At 39.4% G+C, this 17,130-nt stretch overlaps 1 protein-coding gene across 2 annotated transcripts in view; it reads left to right on the top strand.

Annotated features, from left to right (window-relative positions):
• C15H7orf50 (chromosome 15 C7orf50 homolog) overlaps positions 1-16,915 on the top strand; it is a 122,882-nt gene extending 105,967 nt beyond the window's left edge. For both annotated transcript variants that reach the window (XM_064390014.1, XM_064390013.1), the window contains exons 4-5: positions 9,349-9,430; positions 13,742-16,915. In XM_064390014.1, coding sequence (XP_064246084.1) covers positions 9,349-9,430; positions 13,742-13,924 — 265 coding nt within the window. In that variant the 3' untranslated portion in view covers positions 13,925-16,915. The remainder of the gene's footprint in view (positions 1-9,348; positions 9,431-13,741) is intronic.
• Positions 16,916-17,130: the final 215 nt, after the last annotated feature.

The following is a 17,130-nucleotide window of genomic DNA, read 5'->3' as shown; positions in this document are numbered from 1 at the left end:
TAACAAGAAGTATTTTTGAAATAATAAAACTAGATCCTTAATAAAACTTGTCTCCTCCTTCACACATTTATTAATACGATGATGCCTAAAAAGGTATCAGTAATTACTTTTATATGAATGAAATTGAATTGGAATGAGAGCCATCTGCAGGAAGCAGTAATTGGCAGATCAGTCTCTTTAAGCATACATGACTTGAAATCTTAGTAGTGCAACACGTCACAGGGTATTAGAAGGGGGGAATCTTACACTGCCCTGAACACCTTGGTGTGACAGGAGATTTTATTATGCAGTGAGAGATAGCTGAATATCTCAGCTAAATCAAAAAAAAAGTGAGTGGGCTGTGAACTGCTGAACTTTCTAGGTTGATCTTGATATTGATATTGGGCCTTTGTAGAGCTCTTCTGCAAAAAGAAGAGTAAATCATTCTGTAAGGTTACAGCCTGGGAGATTCAGGTGCCATGGTCTGCAGCACTCCATCCACCTCTGCCATACTTCCTGATGAATGCAGCTGTGGGATGGCCAGGCTGGGATGTAAAAAATGACAAGGATGGCTGACGTCCTTTTGTTTTGTTTTTTCTTAAGGTTTCTATATATATTCTTGTTGGTCCAGACTAACTCCAAATGTGGTGCTACAGATGCACTGTAAGAGCCTCTTGTGGGATGGGTTATTTGAAGAGGGCTACATTTTCCTGTAGCAAAAATGAACTTTGCCTAACTAGCCAGCAATAAAAATACTTGGATTTCATTTAGAGAAAAACCAAAAAACCTGCAAATGTAATTGCTGCAACAGTGCATTAAGGGCTGGTATCCAAATTAATAAGCAGCAGTTCTTCAATACTGTCCTAAGAGAACTCACTTCAGTAAAGGGGCTCAGTAGGAATTTGACAATCCAGTATTTGGCAGTTCTATACCTACAGGACATTGCCATCTATGAGCTCTGTAGAAGAGTTACAGGGCCAGTCCTGCAGCTCAGGCTCAAGGTTCAGCTTCCATTGGAGGGGGGATTTCCCCTTTCCTGGAGGGAGTCCCTGGATACCACCAGGGATGGGAATGATTTGAGGCCAGTTCTTTGGCAGGGCTGTCAGGCAAGGAGAGGACCCTGGTGGTGTCTGTTCACAGATGCTGCTGGCACCCACCCAGACTGCTGGGCTGGGTTTCACCCCTCAGGTTCTCTGAGACCATGGTCCACCCTCTAAGCAGCTCCTGTTCCTCAAAGACCTGGGGAAACCCCACTGGGAAAAGGTGCAGGAAGAGGATTTGAATCTTGTGGGAAGGAGAGGCCAGCTGGGCTCCCTGCAGCTGGGACTGCTGGATGCTGAGGCAGAAAGGAAAGATGTGCCTGGTTCTGGGATGTGGTGCAGGTCAGCATTTGGCACCTCCTCAGCAGAACCACAGCATTGCTTTTCCTTCTTACAGCAAAATGCTGCTCTGGACTTTGGAACTGCAGAAATCCCTTGGCTGTGGAAATCCCTTAGGCTTTTGCAAAGAGAAAAAACCACAAGAAACACCCAACCTGACAAATTGAAGACATCTGGGTACAGCAGGGCAGCCCATTTTCAGCAGTGCTGCTGCTCGGTGGCCCAGCTGGATTAGGCACCTTCCCAGGATGCCAGCACCACTTTGCAGCCCCAGGGCTTCCTGAAACAGCCCGTGCAGAGCAGAGGAACACAAACCTTCAGCTCAGTGTAACGAGCACTAAATTGGTTCTTAGGTGTCCTGGCTGGTTCAGAGCAAACCACTCAGCCAACATTTTCAGTATCCAAATCCTCCTCCAAGTGGCCATTTCTACATCCCTCCTTAAAAACTTTCACAGATAAAGTTTCACATCAAGTTTGTTTCTCTTCCAGCATTATTTTTAGCATCCCTATATGGAAAACAATGACATTTTCCTACATTTATTGGGTTTTATTAATAAAACACAAAAGTTTGGGTGCTTTTTGTGGGTTTTGTGTTGTGTTTTTGAGGTGTTTTTGGCGATGGTGTATTTTTTTGTTGTTGTTGTTTTTTTTGACATTTAAAGTTTTAGAAGCTGATTTAAAATTTAAAAAGCAATGAAATGAGCTCCTTAGCTTGAATCTGTGCCCCTGCAGGAGTGTTCTGTACCACAGTTGGACATTTTTTGGTGTAAGAGAATTGACCATTTGTTTTTTCTGGGTCTGGTAGCATATCGCTCATCTGATCTTCAGAAAGCATTTATATAAATGGACTTGTGCCAACTTTTGGAAAGGATTTTACGTGCAGCTGGCTCCTTACATGATTTTCATACAGAGTGTGGGGCCCTCTTTATCTCCTCGTACCCCCCATGATGTTCTTCATGGGAGGGAGCCATAACAGTTGTTTTCATTTTCCCTTTCCCTTATTTCTGGTGCAGGAATCAGTGTGACCAGAATTAAGTGCAAGGAAAGATGGACATCTGGAGAGGAGATGGGGCTTTGGGATAGCACTTGGTTGTATATTCCTTGCAGGAGCAGAACAGATTGGCTGTGAAGGGCTCAAATTCTATTTTTTATTCTTGTTCTGTGATAATTCAACTCCTGCTTTGTGTTCTTTTTAAGAACGTATGTAAAATAAAAAGCACATTTAGCTTAGAAATACAGTAATAGTAGCTGTGGGCTTTCAAGCCTGACCTTTTTGTTATTACTGAAAACAACAGCAAGTTCTCACCACATTATTACTTCTATATATTTTATTTTTTTTCTAATCAAAATGCAGTTTTGCTGCAGGTGGGCTAATGTGGATACCAGCAACTAAATAACTGTATCAGGAAACTAATTTTGAAAGAAATTGCAAAGGTTGAATGCTGCTGGCACTTGCAGGTGGGTCGGTGCTGTGAGAAGCTGAATCACAGGGAGGCACCCCACGAGTATTGTACCAGATGTAAGAGCCAGGAGCTCTCCTCACGACCTGCTGCATGGGTTTGAGGCATTGTTACAATTTTCTGGGTCAACTTTTCTTCCCACCAATCTTCTGTCTCATCTGTTTATACTTGAAGCTCTTCAAGGGAACGTCTCATGTTGCGTTTGAACAGAGCCCGTGGTGGGGGAGGAAGAGCATTTCTAGCTTGGCTGAAGCTGCAGGATGCAAACATAATATAAAACCTTACAAATAATGGCAAGTGATAAAAGTACATGCAATAAAAGATAAGCTGTGATAAATATTTTGTGTAAATCTAATCAAACTTGGCTTTATGGCACAAAGGCCCTTTCTTTTCACTTTATAAATACTTTCTAAGAAAATCCTGTGACCTGTTTGCTTCTCAGATACAATCAGATGCAATCTGTCCTAATACTGGACATCAGGACAAAAATGGGACACTTGAAAGCACATTTATTTTTTCCTACATGTGTGATTCCTGAGTTTAAAAAAAGCTTCCTCTCCATGCCTCTTCACAAGTCTATAGTCATTATACTGTGTCTAAACCAGATGGAAGAATATATTAAAAAATGTTTCTAAACCACAGATTGAAAAATGGTGCCAGGATTTTTAACCAAAAATGTGGCACTGATTCTAAAATCTGTTGACAATTTTAGAAAGTTTTCTTTTGGCAAACGAGCTCCATTAGTGTCTTTTCTTTCTTCCAGGAAAATAAGAAAAACCTTTATCTGAGTCATAATTTAGTTAGATTCCAAACTGGATTTGAGAATATCAGCATAAATATATTAACTTTCTCCAGGGATTGGAGTTGGGACATAAACAGATTCATCCATAACATGAGAAAAACACAGTTAAAGCCTATAGTTGTCTCTTACTCCTAATATTGGGTCTTACCACAGCCCTGTGCTTCCAGGATTTTAACTACAGCTGTTCCAGTCCAGTCTCAGAAAATCTATCTAGAATTTTAATTTTGGCTGTTCTTTCCAAATGAGGACAGTCAGCATCACACACACTTGAATTGAGATTTCTTCTTACACTGGATTGAGCAATGGAGTTCACCACGAGGCAGCTTTCTGGGCATGCAGTTTTGTGTGGAACACCAGACCTTCAAAAAACATCTTTGTAAAAGTAAATCCATTTTAAATACCCCTGAGAGAAATAGAAGAAACTCTGAATACCCCCAATAAAAATAAACACTTTTACATTTCCCTTTAAATAATTGTGCGTGTTGTAACTGGAGCAAAAATTATTATTCCTACTTCACTATATGCTCTATAAGGGCATATGTTAAACTTCCATCCACATCCATATATTTTTTATATATCCATATAAAACCTCCATCCATAAAATGGCTCTTCTCCCACAAGAGTGAGCTGATGCCAAATTTTTGCTCCCTCCCTGCTGCTTCCAGGGGTTCCAGGGAGCCTCTTTGAGGTGCAGCATTCCCTGCTCACCTGTTGGCCATATGTGCATTGGGCTCACCTCGGGACTGCCCTGATAACAGCACTCAGAGTTTCCAAATTTGGGCCTTATAAGGGCAGTGAGTTGCCTTAAACCCCAGTGCATGGGGTTTTAAAGAGGCTGCTGTTGTGTGCATTGCACTGTGAAATATTCCAGCACATCCCTTGAGTGCCAAGCGTTTCAGCAAGGCTTTAAATATCTGAGAGGGAATTTTTTGGAGTATGGTTGTTCTTTATTGAGGAAACACCTGTTATCCACATTTTATGGGTAGGGTGGTGAGCTCTGGAATGATGCTGTTTGCAGAGAGTTTGGGGAATAAAGGGTCTAGCTTGATTCCTGCAAGCCTTAATCATGTACCATAACTCCTGTTCAGCCTTCCCTGGGGTGGAAGGACACAGGTGATCCTTAAGGACGGGTTGCAGAGTGGTGAATAACCATGTATCGAAACAAAAAAGTACCCAGAGGAAGAATGTGACCGTCTCTGTGTAGTGTTGTAGATGCTTTTAATGTTTTCCATAGATCTTTTCAGTGGAGCCCTGACTTTGGTGCAATGGGCCAGGCTCATGGCTCTGTCCCTCCTTTGAGGGAAGCTTGGGGATGTCAGACATGGGATAAATCACAGGAGAGCTGCAGGAGCCTGTGCTCTGAGGGCTGGAGAAAACTTTCAAGTTAATTCCTGATGCTAAAACTGGGCTGTGTGCTGGAGAAATCCAAATTTGGTGGCAATCTGGGTAGAAACTGAGGCTGAAAGGTGTATCCAGGGTGGGCTGCGCTGCCAGGGGCACTCATCTGAGCAGTGGGTGGAGGTGAGGTGTCTTTGCATCTGGCACACAGCAGTGCTCTTGTGTGCTCTGGAAGGTGTCAGCAGTCACATCCCTGTCTGACTTTCTGCTTTCTTGAGACTTATCTCCCACCCAATAATTTTTCAAGTTGAATCAGTAAAATGGTTGGTTCTCAGCCTTGAGCTTTTCTGCACTCAGTGATTATTTGCTGGTTGTGACAGCTCTGTAGAGTTTTGTCCTGGCCAGTAGTCTCAGCAGATGCATTGTGTTGACTTCCTGAATCCAATTTGTAACAATAATGTTTTTCTCATACTGTGTTTCTGGAACCAATTTGCCTGCTTTCCCTTCCCCATCTCCTTCTCCCGGGACACCCCAGCGAGGGCTCTGCCCTGCACGCTCCAGTCGCCTTCTGTTTGCCTCCTTCCACTGCCTGAATTCCCATGTTTTGGGGGTGGATTTATGGGAGATGATTGTAGACACACTAAAAGTCATTTATGAGATAGACCAGTGAGAATCTTGGGCAGTTTTTCCTACATGAGACTCTCCTGCTAAAAAACTAAAGCCCAAATGTAAAATTTCTTAAGCTGCTTGATTTATTTGATTCATTTCCTCTGTCTATTCAATTTCAAAGCCATTTAGGGAGATCATTTGCACAAACATTTAAGTTCTTTTTAACTAAAGTCAACCAATGTGCTTTTTCAATGAGCTGGAGCTTATGAGAAAGATTCAAACATTAGCTGTGTAAAGAAGGCAATTAGTGTTTGTACAATATATTGAAAATTAGCCCGAGGCACACTGGAAAAATACATGTTTTACACATGTATATTTTTCAACCAATTTCATAGTTTGTACTAGATCCTCACAGAGATCATTCCAGAAGCGACCAAATGAATTCAAACTGTGAAAGGGTTGCAATTGTCTATAAAAAAAGGGGATTTAACTGAAATGTGGTTGGTCTTGCTCTGTATATTTGATCACTTAAGGAAAAGCCTTTTCTCCTGCTGTAGTATGTCAGGGAAGTTTATCTGCATGTAAACAGCAAACTGAAATATCTCTTGTGTTGTAAGGGTTGAAGTGTTCTAGTTTAGGAGTTGAGCATTTCTAAAAATGTACTAATGATGTCATGCTGATAACAGGAGATACTCCTCTCACTTCGTCATGGAGTCATGCTTTTCCATAGATTTTAAAGCTGTCACAGGAGCAGGAAAAACCTGTCATAATCATAGGAATCAGTGGAGAAGTTTTATTTTAATAACTGTTGGGGGAGCAGCTGTCATGTTATCTGCATTAAAGATTGTGCACCCATTATCAGGAGTGTTTTGCCCACAGTGTGGTAGGAATTCGGGTCAAGAGAAGGAACATTTCCCTGAAGGGGAAGAAACAGGCATTGTTGATTCAACCATTGTTGATTCAACTGGAGTACCAGTTAAAAACTTTGGAGTATTTTCTGAAAATAGGAGTACACCTATAGCTATTAAGAAAAATACTATTTTTTTCTTGTTGTAATAATGTAGTGTTTAATTCTAATAGGACAGATCACAAAACAAAAGAAATGGCTTGAGAGGCTCTGGTGCTGTAATGGACACAAATGTACTTTCTGCAGTTGATTATGTTAAAGTATTTGTTGTTTATATGAATTATTGTGGTGTATATAGAGCAGAAACTTTCAGGAAGACAAACTAAGACTTTTGTTTGTTTCTGCAAGAGAATTCACAGGAGGGAAAGTCCATATGGACTCTTGGATGCAGGAGTACAGCAACTCGCCTTAGCATGTAGAAGAGAGCATATTGTTTTGGTAATAGGTTAATAAGAGCAATTAACCTTATAGTGCACTCATTTGTTGGTCTCAGTTGTTTATAAACCAGGTAATAAAGATATTTTAACATCCTATAGTTTTATAGGAGATTAAGTGGAATCAGGCTGTATTTTTAAAGTTTCAATGCCAACAGTACTCAGGTGATACTGTGATAGAAATATAAAATTAGCAGAGTAGAAGATTCAGAGTACTCTGTGGTGTGTCCAACCAATGGGTATCATCACAAATGTTGAAATAAGAGAAATACAAGCATGTGTTAAAGGTTTTCATTAGCAGAGGAACTGCTTTCCTGGGATGCAGTCACAGATCTGTCACTCAGCTTGTTCTTGTTACATTGCAAAAACTCTAATGTGAACTGTTTCCAGGCTTTATTTATGTAGAAAAGAATTGTAAACTTACCTTCTTCTTCTTGAGGATGAGCCTCATAAAAGAACAGGCTAAACAGGCACTGTCATTGCTTTATTTTGTTTGTTTTGAAGGACTTCCTGCGAAGTCCCAGTTTCTCTGTTGGGAGCTGCTGTGTTTGCCTGGCAAACAGAATCAGTGGGTACAGATGAGCAGGTTGCTGTTGGCCCCACAAGAAAAGCCATGTTTATTTCATTCTCTGTTGGCTCCTCACACTTCAGGTGGTGTCATTTGTTGTCCAGCCGGGCACCTTGCTGCAAAGACAACTGACAGCAAGGGTTGTGTGATTTTCTTTCACAAGTACTTTGGATTCTAGGCTGGGGATGATGGGAGAAGGGATGGTTTCACCATAATAACAATTTTTTATTTATTTCTATAACTTGTATCAGTCAGCTTTTTGGCCTCCTGCTTTTGTGCAATATCTGTTTTGCAAATTATGCCTACTTATTTGGCTACTGTATTATTATTCCAAAAGAAACCTCTAAATCAGCTCATCTGTAAAATTTAGCTCGCGCACATAAAGGATGATACATTGGGTTATTGGTTTTCTCTGTCCTTCCTGAATTACTGTTAATTGTCTGATTTTACCTTATATTTTGGTTATAAGCTATTTTAATATATTTAGCTGATGATAACCATAATGAGCTGTGATTCTTTTTCTTTATTCTGAATTTGAACATCAAGACAATAATTTCTTTCTTTAGGTTTTCTTCAGAAGCTTCCATGAAACCTTTCTATACAAATTTGTGGTCGCATTTTTTTTCTCTTTCATTGAATTGACTGAACAATGTATTTGCTGGTGCAGCATTCACCAAAGATGAGGACTCTTTGCTTTATTAGACTTGACAGTGTTTAAACAATACTAATTCTCATACCCAGCTGGCTTTTCAACTGATTTCTGTGCTCTCTATTGCTGTGTAAAACAAGCTGGAACATTAATGGCATCTTGCATGCTACCCTCTGGAGACCTACTTTTCTTTAGAGAAAAATCAAACAAATGTGAAAGTTTCTGGGTTTTGTCCTTTTCTTTTTTTTCCTTTTTTTTCAAATGATAATTTAGTGTACTGTCAGATTTTGTATGTGTTACAATACTGATTTTCAAGGACATACTTTTAAAAAGTAGTCTTCATTTTATAGATAGATTTACTGGTTTGCTCATTTTTAATAGAAAGAAATGCCTTTATCTAAACCAGAATATACCAGCTTTAAAAACATGTTCAATATGCACATGAATGTGCTATTTTAACCCAGCTAAAATTTTGTATATTGAAAATGTGTTTGCCAAACAGCCAACAAACATTTGCAGATGTTAATCATTTGTTCAGCCTCTCACTTTTAACAGTATTGAGTATTCTTCATGAGAGAGAGACATAAAACCCCCATTTTTCTAGCCTATAAATATAAATATTTAAGTCATGAATTTAGACAAGCCCAAGCCTTAAAGCGTTTACTCCTGAAGGATGAATTTTGTCTGTTTAGAACAGCCATCTGTGATGAGCTGCAGCCATTGCTGAGGTGACCATTGTAGCACAAATCTCTCCTTCCAGTCCTTCAGAGGTTGCTTAATTTCACATAAATTTCAGTTAATTGTGAAATAGAAACTTTCTGAAACCCAAGCTTGATTCTTGTCCCCTGCGCCTCCCCAAATTCTCAGTTAGCCCTGCAGCAGGGGTAAGGATTTGGGGTGCTCACTTGTCCTGGTCAAATGATCTGTCATAAAGGACTGGCCAAAGCTGGGGGGTCGGATTTCATATTTAACTTCAAGGAATCAGTGCTTTCTGAAGAAAATTTCTAACCTTCTTGGCTATAATATCTCCTGTAACTTTTTGCAGAGAAGCCAGGTGGCCCTGTCCAAAATGTGTGCCAGTATCTGTGTCCCACAGTGCCATGACACTCCATGTTGTGCATACAAAGTCACTTGGAAGCCTTGTAGGGAATATTTTCTAAATAAAGAATGTTTTGATATCACAGTATTACACTTAAGCAATTTTCCCCCCTAATTTTCTACAGCTGGTCTAAAACCCCAGAAGAATGGAAGTTTCAGAAGACAAGACAGACGTGGCTTCTCCTGCACATGTATGATAAAGAGAAGGTTTGTATTCATGCTGCTTTTTCTCAGAACAAATATGATACAGTCTTATACATTAGTTAGAGCTGTTCTTTATTAACCAAAACTTCCTAATACTGCATGCATTTGTCTCATAATTCTTAATGACTTACAAATTACTTTGTTTTTAACCAAGATGCTGAAGCATTTTAATTGCTTGTCATTGATCTTTTTATTTTGTTGATCATTGTCCTGTGCCTGCTAGACTTTTATACTTGATGTATAGCAAGCATAAAGAGAGCAGATTCATTATTTATTTAAATCTGGAGTTTGCTGAGAATTTGAGTCATATCCTTAATTTGACATTCCTAATGTGGAACCCAATACTGCAAACCACAGTTCTCATATTGTTTCAGATATCTCTGGGCTCCATGGAAGATGTACAACCATATTGCCAAGATGTTAAAATAGCTCTCTCATTTAAATATAAGTGAAACCTGATGTTGATTGTGAAAAGCATAAAGTATAACCAGAAACCAGGCTTGAATCCATACAGAAATCCTTTCATTTCATAACTTAAAAAACAACATAAATTTGAACTTCCAATAAGTGACCGTCGTGGCATCAAATGAGGGTGTCAGGTCATTCATTTTGTTGTGCAATAGAACAAACCTCTGCCCATTTGCACAGTGCCTCACTTATTGGTTCGTTTTGTTGACATTCAGTTAAGTTTTGCTGATTTTTTTGTGTGCACTTGAACATTTACTCATACCAATCGTCCTGACCCAAATTAGTCAGCAGCTCTAAAGCCAATCACCTGACATTGGGTGTTACCTTTTTACACAGCCAGATAATTAACAGCAGAGTTTCATGAAGGCAAAAATGTTCACATGGTGTAAATACTTTCAAAAGATGGGTTGCAGAATACAAATTTGATTTTGGGTTCTGGGTTGTTTGCTCTATCTTCTGTTTTCTAAGTTGCTCTCCTGAAAGTCTTTATCAACCTTGCAGAATCAGTGTATGCTCTTCAAAGCTACCTAGAAATTGGCAGGCAGAAGGATGTTTTTGCTTTTTTTACCTGTTTACTTTGGGGTTTGTGTTAAAATATGCTGGGACACAATGAACTGTAAGTAGCATTTGTTTTATGTATCAAAAAACAGTTTAACTCCTTATTTCTCCACACTGAAATGAAACCTCCTTTTTCTTAAAATTCTGATGGAAGTGCTCTGATTTATTTAAATTCACATATTTTGTAGTTTAATAATCAGAGGAGCATTGAATATGAGCTTCAGAGAATGATTAACATCTGCATCCAGATCCAGTGAAGTTAGTAGAACTGCTCAAGTGCTTATAATTAAGCATATGATGAAGTCTCTTTCTTCATCACGACCATAGGGAGGGCACACCCAGCTTCTTTTGAATATTTTTTTATACCCAAATTCAACTTCCTGTCCATTACAGAATGAAATCTGTTGGTAATCCAAGCATGACTAACATACAAAAGGAGACAGAAGTTTCTTTCCTTCCTAAGCCACATCTTTGATCTCATGGTGTCACTTGGATGCCTACTGAAGAGCCATGCAAAGGCCTGAATCGAGTTTCCTGTACTGATAGGCCTCTTTGTGAGGTTTTAAAATTGTTTGCTAGATAAATGGTGTTTTAAGCTCCTTTAAAATCCATCTGGTGGCTGGCTGACAGCTTCCAAGCCAGACCTATGTACCTATGGTGTGCATACTTCTCCAGCACCCAGGATTAAATAAACACCAGGTTGTTTGTTGGTCTTTATCATCTGGCACAGCATTTTTTGGAAGTTACTAGATCAGTCTTCAGCTTCTGGATTTCAGGGTGTGGTGATGTGGCTGAAGCTTCTTTGGAAGGTGACCCAAAATGCAGCCTGGCATCAGTGAGCTGAGCTTCTCTCTGCTGGTTTTTGCTTTGCAAAATAATGGGTGTCTGCAGGTCTCCAGGTCTGAAAATACAGAGTTGCAGAGGATAATTTAAAAGTGAGAACTGTTCTTTTCCTTGTACTCTTTCCTAGTGTTTCCCTCCTTTTCCCAAAGACAGGAATTATTTCACTTGGGATTATTTCCATATTAATCAGCTCCAGTGTATATTAGGAAGTTAAGACAGAGGCAAGATTGGTGTGTGAGAGAGAAAAAGAAACAAGAAAAAGGTCAAAACAGTTTAACAAAAGAATAATAACAAAATCCCATAAGCCTGGCTTTGACTTCCAGAGCCGTGCTGGGAGATCTTGATCTCCAATTTCAAACCAGCCTTGAACTGACCTTGGAAGAAGGATTGTGTTCCTCCTTGGAAAACCTCACCAAGACCTCTGAAATTACTGCTTTTGTACTACTGTATCTGAAGAATTAAAATTTGGATTTCATTAACTTTCTGTGTGCGTTCCAGTCCTTGCTATGGCTCTGCTGTCTGTGTAAGTCAGGAGGAAATATGATCTTACCTTGCCCACGGGGTGCTGTGTTGTGAGCTCCTGATGAAATAAACCTCAGAGCTGTGTTAAAGGAAAAAAATCAGACTTTTTGAACACTTGAACACCCTTAGGGGCAAATGCTAAATGTTTTCTAGGCTTCAGGCAGCCTCATGTTAAGTCCGCACACTTAGGATTTCTAAATTTAGAGCAGGCTTTCAATTGCCCCCTCAAGCAGTTTGCTTAAATGATATAATAATAACTGTACTTGCACGGGTATGTCTATGCCATGAGCTCTGAGAACAAGAGTTGTAAATTACAGAGGTAATTTGGCCAAGGTTTGAAACATGGAAATGTTGCTGACTTTAAAATCTCAGTACTGAGTATCTGCATTAAAGGAACACTGTCACACTGGAATTGTCTGTGTCTAAATGGATTCATCTGTTATTAGTACCAGCTTATTGTGAGTGAAAAATTTCAAAAATGTAGATATTTTTCATTGTTTGGTTTGTATAGTATAGCAACGCTTCATATATCATCCATTTCAGTGTTAATCATTGTAAAATTAATATTTCTTTTGTAACTGCATTGTTTCTTTAATGCAAGAGTGTTTGTGTGAAGAATTAGAAGGTTTTCCATAGTGTACAAGTTACGAGGCTGAACGCAGACTTAAGTTTTGATTTATTACTTTGTAATACCCCTGATTGATGAAGGCAGTGTTGGAATATTCTTTCTTCCTCTTCTTTTGGAGTGATAGAAGTTTTAGTGATCAAAGTTCGGCTGCCAAATGTCCATGGAGAAATAAGTTGTAAATTAAGTGTCTGTTGAAGCTCTCAAATGTCTGCTCTGAAATGCTGATACTTTGCAGAATCGAAACCACCCTCGAATAATTAGTCTCGAATCCTTTAAATACTTACGTATGTGTTTAACTTAACTCATGTCAAGTTATATGTGTAAAGTTAAACATGGAGAAACATATTTGCAGGGTGAGATCATTTTAACATCTCATGATTCACAGCAAAAAATATCCTGTTATTGGCTGAAACCTGCTCCACAGATACACAACATGAAGTTAAGATCAGCGTAGCTCTGTTCACATATTCCTTTTGAAAGTACTTCAGTATGAAGTACTGAATAAATCCTTCCAAAGTCCTTCCTAAGTTATTGTCAAGATTAATATAATGATCATTTAAATTGCATGTTGTACCAGATAAGCTAAAACTTAATCTCTGACTAGTTAATTAGAAAGGGAGTGAAATGTGGATAATGCAACTGTAGATGACTAAAGTGCTTTTAATGTTAGACATGTTGGTAGAGCCTATCAGTTTTAGTCAGCATGATTTAAAAATTATTTCCATATGTCTGAATTTGAGTTTGTTTTTCAAATTATATTCTAGTCCTTTGTATAAGCATTCTGTCAAAGTGTGCAGTGGTGGGTGGTATCTCATGTAAGGAATCAATTTTTGGGTAAAGGCGAGGGGAACTCCAGCAAAATTCTTCCCTCAGACATATGCATGCAATTCTCACTGAATTTAGTAAGATTTACATGTGTGTTTCCAAAAGGAGGGTTTGGCTAACGTGTTTTGTTTTTTATTTCCACCAACCCTCAGAGCTTTGGGCTCCCTGTCAGGCAGTGTTTGCATTTGCTGATCAGCGTTTCCACATCTGCTGAGCATTTCCTCTCAGATGCTTTGCCCATCCGAGCACATGACACTCCTCTCACCAGGCTCCATCCATCCCTCCTGGCAGCTTAAACCTAGGCAGAAAACATTTCCTCTTGGATTTCCACTTGCAGTTGGACTTTGGCAAACACCAAAGCCTGTGCCATTCTCCTAATTGTCCTTCAGGTGATGCTGTGACGTGATTGTGAATACATATTGAGAGGGGAGATAAACCTGTTTTTCCTTCCTTTTGTTTTTTCTTTCAAGGTTCCAGACAAGTATTTCACCATTTTACTGGATTATCTGCAAGGGCTTCAGGGCAATGCACGAGACATAACTGTGCAGAAAGCTGAAGCTTTTATGAAGGAATTTGATGGTTCTGATGGAGAAGACCCAAACCTGCTGGGGAAGTGTGAGCGCATCAGACAAGTTCTACAACTGCTGTCCTGAGATTATTTCTGTGTCATAATTGTTGTCTGGTGGAGGGAAGGAGAGATTTCACACACTGAGGCTGTAAAGGATTTGTAAAGATAATGCTAAATTTTATACTCGTAATTTTTCCATTGGAAAATATTTATCGTGTTTTGAGGTGATGAAATAAAAATAACATATATAGCCCATAGTCTTGCTATTAATCTTATTGCACCTCTTTAGAAGAATAAACCTCTCTCCCTCTCATTATTTTTCCTCCATCTCCCCCTCTAATTATTGTTAAATATGAGGAACATTGCAGCTCTTAATAAGAAGAGCAAAGGAACCAACATAAAGCCTGGAGGGTCTTTTACAATGGCAGCTTTTAAAATGAGTGTACAGTACAGTGCGTGCTCAGCCAGCTGTAATCTCTCACTTTCAGCTTCAGAAGGATGTCACTTGGATTTGGGAAAGATCATTTTCAGTCTGTTGAACACAGGTTGTATAACACTGTTGGTTATTAGTACTTCATTCAGTGATCTGGAAATACCATCAGCTTTGTTGGTTTTCTTTTTATATTTTAAAGTTTTAAAATGCATTAGGACAATTGTTTAGATACTCTGATAATGCACAGATAGGAACAGATCAAGTCCTTGACTACATGTGGTGAAATCATCAAATTGTAGCTAAACTTAGCCTACAATCAAAAGTGCTGTGCTGCATCCAGCCTGCCAATATTGCATTTTTCTCTTCCTTCTGCAACTGGCATCCAGAAGAGTTAATTCATGTTCATTCCTTTTGGCTTGGGACGTTTGTCTCTTATGAACATGCCGAAAGTGAAGCTTTCAAGTAAAAACCAAGGACATTAATTACTCAAAGTTGGATGATTGGCTTATTTAATAACACTGGTATTCAGACAGAGTTCTTGACCTGATTCTTTAATGTTTCTGCAAACATTGTTCATACTTTATTAATAACAACTATATGAAATGTGTGGTGGTGTAGAAGAGTGTCTGTCTTTGGGAATTACAGCTTTAATTTGGGTGGGAGAAGGAGGGGAGGATCTGTGGATATGCAGGCCTGATTTTCCAATAAGAAGCATTTGAGTGGATTTGACAGCCTTCATCGTCATGGCTTAGTACAAATCTTTGAAAGTATGAAATGTATTACTAATAACAAATAACTTATGATTTCTGGCTTACTGAGGAGGATGTTTTCAGCCAAAAAAGACTAGAAACCAGCATGTCCTCCTCTAAAAGAATAACTGGGATGGAGTTTGGCACAAGGATGGGCAGAATTGAGCAGCAGTGTCCAGGTTCTTCATTGAGCTGCTGACAGTGCCTTGGGGTACAGCTGGGTGAGGGTGCAGAGGAGACAGAGCCAAAGCTTTTCTGAGCTGTATAGCACTGATCTTGCCGTGAGAAACCTGGTGAAAAGGATCTGTAATAAAAAGAAGTGATCCTGACATTTAGTGAACTCATAAAGATCATTTGGGTCATATATTTTACATGTGAGAATATGCAGCTGGGAAAAGCTGCTGTCACTCCAAGCAGAAGCTGATATTTGTTTCTTTCCATGAGGGAAAATAGGAATTTCTTAGGGATGAAGTTTTCAAAGTATCTTTTTGTGAGTTTATCATTGCATGTTAGATGTCAGAGAAGAATTTTTGTTCTCCCTCAAGACATTTGAACATCATCACTTTTGATTTTTCTGTCACACAAAAATGTGAGTCCTCATTGTGCACTTAGCATACCTCCTAGCTTAAAAGCACAAGCACATTGCAACTGCACTTTGGAAAAGAATTGTAAAAAAGATTGTGAGGTAAGATCTGGGCAAAAAATATTGGAACCTTTTATGATTTTGACATATTTGGCAAGATTTGCCTTTCTTGGACCTTAGTTCTGACCATGTGTCAATGCTGACAAATCTGTAAGAAGAGAAGCTTTGTAGATCAAGAATGTCATGTTTCATTTTATACCAATTAATATTAAAAGCACACAAGGCCTGTCAATCTGGAGGCCATGTGAACAGTACTATATGCAAAAAAAAAAATTTGGAGCCTCTCACCAGTACATAATAGACCCTTGGGAGTAGGTCCTGCTCTGCTCTCCTCTTCCTCAGCTGCAGTTCCAGCCTTCCCTTCAGTCCCACTGATTGCTGGAGGAAGGTCATGGTCCTGGGGCTCTGCTTCTTGCAGTTGTGGAAAATTCAGAAGCTGCAGTTGAAGGTAATTGTTGCTGTGGTTGTGTTTGGCAGAGAAAGCAAAGCATGGTGCTTCCTGCCACATGCCTTTTGCTGTAGGTACCGTCCAGTGTTCAGAGGGGTCTTGAAATTGGTAAAAGATTTGTAAAACTGCTGCTTGGTGGTGCTTTGTCTGGCATATCAGAGCTCAATATGAAATATTCTAAGAGTTGTCTAATACTAGTGCAAATAGAAAAGGATGCTTTAATTGCATTTAATTTTCTTACTTTGCACCTTTCTTCAATAATCTTTAACCGTTTGTTTTGGCAAACAAGTCATCCTCAGAACAGCCAAGAAATGCAAGAACGCTCATTTTTGGGAGATCTGTATTGCTAGGCCTGTTTAAAAGACAAGATTGTGAGGACCCAGAGAGCTTATCCCACAAACTGCAAATGCTGTGGTGCCTCTGGCAAGCAAATCTTGCCTTGTCCATGTGCTATCCCCCACACCAGCCTCTGCTTCCTGCTCAGCCTGGCATTTTCATCCCTGGATTTACATTATGTGATGAGTAAATCTAGAAAAATCTCCTCCATCGTGCATTTTAAATTATTTATCTTAAATTATTAAGTGTGCAGTCAGTTGCTGAATTCCTGGAGCTGGTTGGAGCTGTGTGGGGAGATGTCATCTGGCACTTTATTCCCTTTTTGTCACTTGTTCATGTACAGTTTTCAAATCTCAGCATTGCTTGTATCTTAGGCAATCACATGGGCACAGATAGAACAAAATTGTGTCTTTGCCTCTGTTTGAATCAGTCTGCTGTGTTAATAAAAATGGCATCCCAGGCTAGAAGTAGCAGTGTGTACAGAATGACAAATTACATCTTCATCTGCCTGCACTAATCTCCTTCTAGTTGAGTTAATCTGCATTGTGCAGCTCTGGCTAGCAGAATGCATGTCCTAAGAGAATGCTGAAGTCAGGACTTCCAGGCAAAATAAAGGAACACTAATTACTTAGAATTGCTTAAAGCTGGAACTGTGCCTCTAATGGACGTTCTAATTACTCAA

This window comes from Passer domesticus, chromosome 15 (genome assembly GCF_036417665.1).
Source record: "Passer domesticus isolate bPasDom1 chromosome 15, bPasDom1.hap1, whole genome shotgun sequence".
NCBI classification, from domain to species: Eukaryota; Metazoa; Chordata; class Aves; order Passeriformes; family Passeridae; genus Passer; species Passer domesticus.
This window is presented reverse-complemented; position numbering and strand designations above follow the sequence as displayed.